Here is a 9,726-nt window from a genome sequence, read left to right on the forward strand (position 1 = left end):
ACCGATCTCGAGAAGGCCTTTGCTTCTCTCATCCCTGAGAATATCTCTGAAAGGATCCGGCCTACTGCCTCAAAATTTATCAAAAAGCTTGATGAAATTCCGGAAATCCCTCTTCCCCCATCTCTTCCAAGGAGATCTGCTGTAGCCTTAGCTGAACGTGGCCTGGTTGGACAGTTCACGGGGCTATGGCCCTCCCCTCGAACTGTTCAACGTTGGGTGGAAAGGAACTGGAATGCCATGGTCCAGGGGAAAATTGCGATTAGGTTTTGTGGAAGAGGCTTCTTTACCTTCCTTTTCGAATCAGTGGAGGATCGCAATCTAATTTTCAGGAATGGGCCATACTTCATGGACACTAGAGGCCTTTATCTCAACCGCTGGACCCCGGACTTCGATCCTGAAATGGATGTACCCAACGCAGTCCCTGTTTGGGTTCGCCTCCCGCATCTTCCGCTTCACTGTTGGGCCGATGAATCTGTTCGAGCAATTGGAAATGCAATAGGTAAATATGTGGATAGATCAGAGCCAAAAGAAAATATGCATGCATGTGCGAGGATCTGTGTGGAGGTAGACTTGGGCAAAGGTCTTCCAGAGGCAGTCAAACTCAGAGTGGATCAGTGGACGCATATTCAACAGGTGGACTATGAGCAACTTCCCTTCAAGTGTAAGGTATGTCATGAGTATGGTCATTTTGCCAATAGGTGCTCTAAATCTAAATCAGAAGTCAATAATAATTCTGAAACCCCTGAGGAAGCATGGGAAATAGTAAGGAAAAAGAAGAAATCAAACCCACCCCCTGAGCCTGAGGTGCCTCACTCCGGAACTCCTCCCTTCCCCTCTGTCATCCCCTCGTCCACCAACCCCTTTGGATCCCTTGCTTCAGAGGATCTCCCATCTCCCCCTCCTTCCCCCAAAGGCCCCAGAATCTCCCCCTCTTCCCCCCTCCAAGCTTCCCCTCCTCACTCAGTGGAAAGGACCTTAGCAAGAAACAAATCGAAGGTATCCTATGATGATCCTCAACCTGATCAACCATCATTGATTCGGATTGAGCCCCCCTTGATCTCTTCGACCCCATCTCAGCCCGTCTTTGGTCCTCCCCCCATCAGAACTACCAGAAGTTCCTCCAAGGACCTTGGTGCATCCGGTGATATCCACAAGAAACCTGGACCAGGCAGAAAATCAGCCAAGCAGCATCGGGAAGAAAGCACGCAAAAGGACATAGCTCTAGGGATCCAAACTCCTATGGATTCCTTTATTACAGGTTCACAAGAGAAAGACACAGCAGGTAAAGAACTTGAGAGGCGAGCACCTCCTCGCTCGAATGTCTCATGATGAAGCTTTTATCTTGGAACAGCAGGGGTATGGGGCACCCCTCTAAATCAGCTGCCCTACGAGATCTCCTTCAATCAGAAAGACCCGAAATTGTTCTGATTCAGGAAACCAAGCAAAATCAGAGCGAAATGCAGTTAATCATAGAAGCCCAAAAATCTTTCTCAGGGGCCAGTAGCAATTCCAGAGGAGCCTCTGGAGGAATCACAACTATGTGGAATAAGCAGCATTGGAATTGCAAATCCTCTGTCCTCAATCAAAACTGGATCAGGACCAACCTTGTCAACAAGGAAGAGAGCTGTGACTTAATCATTTACAATGTCTATATCCCCAACCATTTCCGGGAAAAGGAACAATGCTGGAAGGAACTGAAGGAAGAAATAGACAATGAGCAGAACTCAAATGTTATTCTTGCTGGAGACCTCAATTTAATTCTTCATGCGAATGAGAAAAGGGGGGGTACCTTCACCCCCGATCCCTTCAGAAGGCAGCTGGAAATGATAATGGCTGAGCATGAACTGATGGATATCATACCAAAAAATAGAAAATATACTTGGAACAATAGAAGAGTGGGGCCAGGCAACATTATGGAAAGGTTGGACAGAATTCTGATCAATGTTTCCCTTCTTTCTTCCTTTGCTGCAGGCCACACCAAAATTCTCAGCGCCACAGCCTCAGATCACTTCCCCATCCTATTAACGTTGGACTCCCACGCTCATTTGGGACCAATTCCATTCAGGTACAATCCCTTGTGGAGAGACAGCGCTGAGGCTGAGGCTATCATAGAAGAAACATGGAAGAAACACGTTGAGGGCTCCCCAAATCATATTTGGGAAACAAAACTTCGAAACACAAGGAAAGCACTCAAGGATTGGGCAAAAGCCAACTACCAAGAGCCAGAAAAAATAAAGGAAAAAATGCAGCAGAATTTGGAAGAGATCCACAAACAAATAGAAGATCATGGATTCACTAATCAGCTGAAAAGTAAGGAATGGGAGGTTCAGGGACAGCTAACTCAAATAAAGAGAGCGGAAGAGATCAAATGGAGGCTCAAGTCACGAGAATTATGGCTAAAGGAAGGTGATAAAAATACGGCATATTTCCATAAGCAGGCCACAGCAAAAAAAACGAGAAACATTGTTACCACTATTACAGATAGTCAAGGCAGTCAGCATAATGACCATGAATCTATTAAAAGAGCAGCCTTCCATCATTACAATAGCCTCCTCACCGAAAAACAAGGAGCCACGGACTACTCGGCTTTCCTTAAGTACCTTCCGGAAAAAATCTCTGCTGAGGAGAATGAGAGGTTAAACAGTGAAATAACAGAGGAAGAAATAAGAAAAGCTATCTGGACTTTACAGCCAGACAAGTCCCCAGGTCCAGACGGTTTCTCTATAAATTTTTACAGGGACCATTGGCACTTGATAAAAAAAGATCTTGTAAAAATGATGAAAGGAATCCAAAGGAAAAAGAAAATGGGGGGCTTCACAAATTCAACTTTTCTTGCCCTCATTCCTAAGGAAACCCGGCCCACTTCCTTCTCCAGATTTAGACCTATCTCTTTGTGTAACACCTCTTATAAGATATTTGCAAAAATTATAGCAGCCAGGCTCCAGCCTTTGCTCCCTTCCCTTATATCTGAAAATCAGGGGGGCTTCATGTCCAACAGGCAAATTCATGACTCCATCACCTTGGTGCAAGAAGCTATCCATTCCAGCACCTCTAGGCAAGAGAAGGGCTTCGTCCTCAAGCTTGACTTAGCCAACGCCTTCGATCGAGTAAGACACTCCTTCTTGTTCGCTGTCTTGAGAAAAATGGGCTTTAATTATGACTTCATTAGCACCATTGCTGCCTGCATCTCTGGCCCCTGGATCTCGCCTCTCATAAATGGCCGCCCTTGTGAAGCTTTTCAATCCTCAAGAGGACTAAGGCAAGGATGTCCTCTTTCCCCCTATCTTTTCATCTTGATGGCTGAATCCTTCAGCAGCAACCTCGATCACAACAGAAGAGTTGGCCTCATCTCTGGTATCAAGTTTGGGAACGGAGTAAAAAACATCAATCATTCACAATTTGCTGATGACACCCTGCTTATTGGTGGGGCATCCACTACAATAGCAAGGCGCTTCAAAAGTCTCCTCGATCAATTTATGGTGTGCTCAGGAGGAGAAGTCAACTTCCAAAAAAGTTGCATCTATGGATGGAACATCTCCAACCAAACAGCCCACAGTATTGCTAACATCTTTGGAGTAGCCTTCAAAGCAACCTGGGACCACTTTACCTATCTTGGGATGCCGGTCACCTTGGGCTCTCTTAAAGCCACCACTTGGAATGAAATAATCGACAAAGTCAAAAGGAAGGTTCAGCAATGGGGGACTCAATGGCTTAACCCAGCTGGCAGATTAATCTTGCTCAAATCAGGTATTTCCTCCTTACCTTTATACCGATTCACTCTTTACCAAGCTCCTGCTTCTTTCCACTATAAGCTGGAAGTCGCTCTCCGCAATTTTTTATGGCAAGGAGGGAAAAAAGAAAAAAATAGATACAATTTGGTCAATTGGAAAAGTGTAATACAATCTCCAGACAGAGGTGGATTGGGAATCAGAGCCCCTAAAATCCTAAATCTCGCCTTTGGGATTAAAATGGCTTGGAGACTAATTAGTGAACCAAAAGCCTGGTGGAAACAGGTCATTGAATGCAAATACCTTTCGGACAATAGACAAAGACTTCTTGAATCTGATATTCCCAACAGAGATTCCACCAAAATCTGGCATCTTTGTAAGAAAGCAATCCCCACTCTCATTCAAAATACCTCAAAGATTCCGGGGGAAGGGAGCAGTATTAATTATGCCACTGATAAAATCATGGGCTTCCAACCCTTAAACACTGTTGAAGAAGCCATTCCCTTCATCCTCTATCTTCACAGCAAAGGCATTCAGAGGATGGACCAAATTTCAAAATGGGATGCTGAGAGCGGTGCTTGGATTAGCTGGGAATTTCCAGTTATTCCCCCACACTTGGATTCTAGCTACCAAGCCCTCCATAAAAATCTTCAAAACAGAGCCCCTATAAAAAAAGGAGCATCAGATGGGTTTAGATGGGACCCCACGGGCTCATGTTACACCATTAAATCTGGCTATCAATTCATTTGCAACAATACTTATCAGACTCCGGTCTGGAACCAATGGAGAATAATATGGAAGTCTGAGGCCATTCCCAAGGTCAAATTCTTCATCTGGCTGCTGTTAAAGGGCAGAATCCTCACCTCGGAAAACCTTAGAAAGAGAGGGATACATGGACCTTCAATCTGTCCTAATTGCTGCTCCGAGGAGGAAACCATCCACCATCTATTTCTTGATTGCATCTTCGCGAAGAAATGCTGGACCATCATGGCCAACTTGGGCAATATAACATGGCAACCTCAGCAAAGCATTGCAGAGACAATCCAAGATTGGAGAAGGAATTGCCCTTGGAAAGATAAACGGAGCAAGATAGTCAAAAGAACCTGGGACATCATTCCCCACAACCTCCTTTGGAAAATCTGGCTCACAAGAAACAAGAAAATATTCCAAAACAAAGAAGGCAATGTCTGGAAGACGTGTAGCAGTGCTCACCTCTTGGCGCAGGAGACGATGGCAGTCAAATGCTCAGGAACAATTAAAGCAATAGACTATTCAGTTGAAGAGAGGCTCATGATCAAGCACATTCTAGGTCGCTCAGGTCAACAACAGAGTATTCAGAGAAATGTTATGCAGTATCAACATAAGACCAAAGATTGGGAAATTAGACTACCAACCCAGGAATTCAAAAGGTGGATCCTGAGCAACAACTGCCCAACCCTATTCTTTGATGGCGCCTCCAAGTCCAATCCAGGACCAGCAGGCGCAGGAGGTGTTATCATTGACGAATTAGGAGAAGAAATCTGCAACTACGAATGGAGTTTAGGGGAAAAAACAAACAATAACGCAGAGGCTCTTGCTCTGTATCAAGGATTGCTGCAATTAAAAAGCAGGGGAATTAGAAAAGCTCTTGTCCTAGGAGACTCCTCAATAATCATTGGCTTCATGAACCATTACAGGAGATCCCCAAACAGTAATCTTCAGCAACATATCCAACGCATCAATCTCCTCACCGAATACTTTGAAAAAATCCGATTCTGTCACATCCTTCGCACATACAATGGGGAAGCGGATAAACATGCAAATAATGCAGTCGGACAATCGGAAGGTGCATTGAGGCACAGTCAAAGAGAATTTTTCCAGCCTCTGCCATGAAGCAGGTCGATACTGACATTGCCCAGGCGCGCAAATCCAGCAAGCGTGTGACGGGCGTGGTTATAACAGTCTCAGGGCATTTGACTGAGAGTTTGAAGTGCACAAACAGTCTCACTCAGGTATCGATCCACAGAACAGTTGACATCCCGAGGGAAAATCACCATCTCAGCGAAGGACGGAAGAACGATTCCACTGCTCCAGCGAATCGTCCTAGAGATATAGGAAAATATCTCAATAATTCAGAGGATCCGATCTCTGATATGCATTCAGGCTACTGTTGGTCCCGATCCATAAATACGGGCTCAGGAAGGCATATATTTGTCATTCACTGCTATGAACAAGAGCAGCCCTGCTGGAACGAAGAAGGCGCCCTTGTCCAGACTCGACGACGATCTCCATCTCTGGTATCGACTCTTCTTGCTTTGTTTATCATTCCCCTAATCCATATCGTGGTTTTTTACAGGATTAGCTTCAGTGGGAAGCTGAGAGCTATAGCGCCCTTCTCTCATCAGTCTCTGCTCTACTCACTGCACCTTTGCTGGCCGCCCCCCATCCTTCCCTCTTGCCCCCTCAGTACGCCTCTCTCCGGCTCATCCTCTCTAACTTCAAGTTTTTCTCCTTCAATCCTGTGCGCTATCAATCAGACTTCCCTTTTTTTCCCCTCTCCTTCCCAGGAAGCGAGATCTCTGAGCACGAAGCCCTTCTGTTTCTTTTCAATAACCTCCAGCCCTCTTGAAACCCCGTGCATCATCATCCGGCCCCTCTTTTTCTTCTCCCGCAGCAAGGAGAAGCCAGCTGACCATCACAGTGGAATCGTCCCTCATAGAACCCAAACTCAATCAGTGATGGCTCGTTCTGAGCAATGCTTCCATTGCCGCGACCTCCAGGCCGAATTTGATGAGGTCAGAGCTCAACAAAGAATATTGGAAGATCAAGTGCGAAATATGGAAGCTAGGCACGCTGAGCAGATTCGAAGCCTGGAAGCAAAATTCGATGAGCAGTTCAGAAATCTTCACACCAAATACCGCACAGAAATGAATCTGTTTCTCCACAGGGTTCATTCACTTCAGGAACAGTTCAACGGACTCAACAATAGATGCATTCATGCTGAGGAATCGCTGGCAATTCTAAGGGAAATCATGGAAGCAAAGCAGAAAGAAAAATCAACATCTTCAAGCGCAAAGCCAATGGAAGCAGAACAGCATCCAGAGGACTCCACAGCGAGAAATTTCAGTCATATTTCCATTGATTAACTATGTGCTGTAAATGCAAGCTTTTGTGCCATCAGTATGTCCGGATTTATAGTAGCAATAGTTGTTTTTTAGCCAGAAGTCACAGAAACCAATTCAAGGATAGGAACCTCATGCTCTCTCCTTGGATTTGTAGTGCTCTCGAAGCAACCTATGTATGGCTTCATGCCTTATTACTTTTTTCAATCAATATATAGCAACCGATCTTGTTAAAAAAAAAAAAACAACCATTAAATTCACATATAAACAAGTACAAAAGAAACATAACTTTGCTTTTATTAACCATAGGAAAATCTTACTAGGTTCGGGACTTCCACTTATCACCTGACCGTAGACATGGCTGAACCAAATCTTTCTTTCAGATAGTCACTCTCGTGTCATATTCCAAGCATGAATGTGGGATCTCATGGATAAACCAAGCCAAAAAACAACCAAGGGAATCCAGAGGTTAAACCACCTCCACCCTAACCAAAATGTGATCACACTAAAACCGATGCTCCGATCACAAAACTGAACCGAACTTGGAATGCCATCCAGAATCCATCACTATCCTTGAGGAATTTTTCGTCTCCTTGTCTCTCAGGCTTTATCGCAATCCAATCTCGGATCACTAGGTCCTAAACCAAGATACCAACCTCTTAGGTTTTACTGCAATCCACATCAGATCATTAGGCCCTAAACTGAGACTCCTCCCTCGGGCTTTACCGTGTATCCCACCAAAACTGGTCAAGGGATTCCTAGGCCTTTGGGAATGAACCTTGAGACCACCTCCACCCCGGATTTAAAAATCCATCCAGAAATTCCAAAGTTCAAAACTAAGATAAACATCCCAACACACTATGACATCCAAAAAAGGCAAGGCTAGCTTGAAATCCATGCCACCGACAGCAAGAGAACCATACACCAACATGCAAAGCCATGCATGTCAAAACCAACTAGGAAATCACACATGCAATATGTTACCTACAAGTATTCCTGCTGAAGTTGCTTCATCCTACTCTTCCTTACTTCCCCTTTGCTTTCTTTTCCTTCCTTTCTCTAAAGCTAGAGTGCTCCAAGAAAAATCTAAGTGTCCAAGAGTGAGCAAGAGAGAGAGAATAACGAGAGAGCTCCAAAACTGAACTGACAAAAAGTTACCAACTAATCCTCATAAGCCTTTTTATTAATGAGGCCTCTATTTTCTTCACTTTCCATTATTTTCCTTCATTTTCCTCCTCACACGCACCCTGTTACCTTTCACCTTACTTTTCTCCTAATTTCCTTTATTTTCATAAATAAATGTGCCAAAACCTTTGCCTTTGCTAAATTCCTTTAGCCATAACCACATCCAGTGATGCCCATTAGGATATCTTTGCCAACATTCAACTTGGAATATGTGTGCCTTACCTATTGTCTTATTTTTTTCTTTATTAACTTTATTACATGGAATTTTCACGAGCGTTGTTACATTTAAAGGCAAAAACTCAATATTTGAAAATTCAAAATTCCCTCTTTTTGAAGCCGACATGAAGAACATGTATTAGATATATTTGGAGGGGCTAAAGTATCAATTATGAGGACCGATCATAGCTACAAAAACTCAACAAGTTGCAATGGTACTAGTTGTTAAGGATACGATTTCAAATGAGCTATAATTTTAACCTTAAAAAAAAATCTACTGCTCTTTGTTGAACCATTTTTTATTTAGATGTTGATTTTTAAGGTTTTCCTTAATAATAATATTGATTTTGAATGCCTTGATTGAAAAATGTTGTAATTTTAATTGTAACAAAGGGTGTTATTGGTGGTACCACTTTTTGATTTAGGGGTTTATTTCATTTTTTTGATGCAAAAACATAGGTTTTGAGGGCTAGCGTCCTAGTTTGAAGTCATAGTTTGAGTTAACTTGGTAACATAGTGAGGGGATGTAATATCCAAGTTTTAATTCCCATAAATCACACTGTAATTATGACAATATGATTTATGGTAGTGAGCCGATATGACTTCAACTAAAAAGAATATACTAAATAAAGGCTATAGAGCCTAGAATTTGTAATTTATACACACATTGATTTAATAAAAATATATTGATGGTTATAATATAAGAGGGAGAATAATGTCTTGGGGATATGATCCCATAAGAGAGGAGGTCAAGCAAGGATTAAGGGAAAATTTCCACATGCCTAGGTCATTTTGCTATTACACATGCAATCCTTCTTCCACTAATGAAATGAATGCATGTAAGAAGGTTGTGGGAAAAGATATATAACCAATTTATGGCAACATGGGCTATGTATAACTAAATATTGAGAAATGTGATGTAAAAGCATGAATGGAACAAAAGGAAATTTGAGTTGAAAAGAGTGACATAATTTTTAGAGAGACACTGTAGTGGAAAGATATATTATGGTGCTAAGAAAGAGCACTAACCATATTGGGTATGGAAAATAAACGGTAGATGTGTTAGTTTTTGTCCTAAGAACTAGGCTAGCATGAGAGAGTAAGATTAATATTTAGGCTAATAAATAGCACACGATCTTTAGGGAAGGATATTGTGAGCACTCAAATCATTGCTCAGAACTCTTGGAGTCCCTAGCTAAGAGGTTCCTGGACAACCTATGTCGGAGACTTGGAGAGAAGAGAGATATGTTGATTAACTATTTCGTGGACAAGAATATATCATTCCTTGAGTTGTGTAGGGTAAGGGGAAGGAAGATAGCAAATTGGAATTGCTATAGGAGTTATTAATTTGGGTATTGGACTATTGAGTGGATAGTGGCTAGCAATGAGAGCCAGACTTCCTTGTGGATTCATAACACTAGCTTTATTATGGACTACTATTGAGAGGAATTTAACAATAGAGTCTATGTTTCGAAGGAACATCCCAGGTACAGATC

At 42.8% G+C, this 9,726-nt stretch overlaps 1 protein-coding gene across 1 annotated transcript; it reads left to right on the plus strand.

Annotated features, from left to right (window-relative positions):
- The first annotated feature begins 399 nt into the window (after positions 1-399).
- On the plus strand, positions 400-5,600 carry LOC149200165 (uncharacterized). Its single transcript, XM_089400873.1, has 3 exons — positions 400-1,282; positions 1,495-2,715; positions 2,932-5,600. Exons 1-3 carry the CDS (start codon positions 400-402, stop codon positions 5,598-5,600), a joined length of 4,773 nt encoding a protein of 1,590 aa, XP_089256999.1.
- The last annotated feature ends 4,126 nt before the right edge of the window (positions 5,601-9,726 follow it).

Source organism: Pinus tabuliformis, chromosome 2_1, assembly GCF_031772625.1.
Source record: "Pinus tabuliformis cultivar Carrire ecotype Pingquan chromosome 2_1, CPIR1, whole genome shotgun sequence".
Taxonomy (NCBI): domain Eukaryota; kingdom Viridiplantae; phylum Streptophyta; class Pinopsida; order Pinales; family Pinaceae; genus Pinus; species Pinus tabuliformis.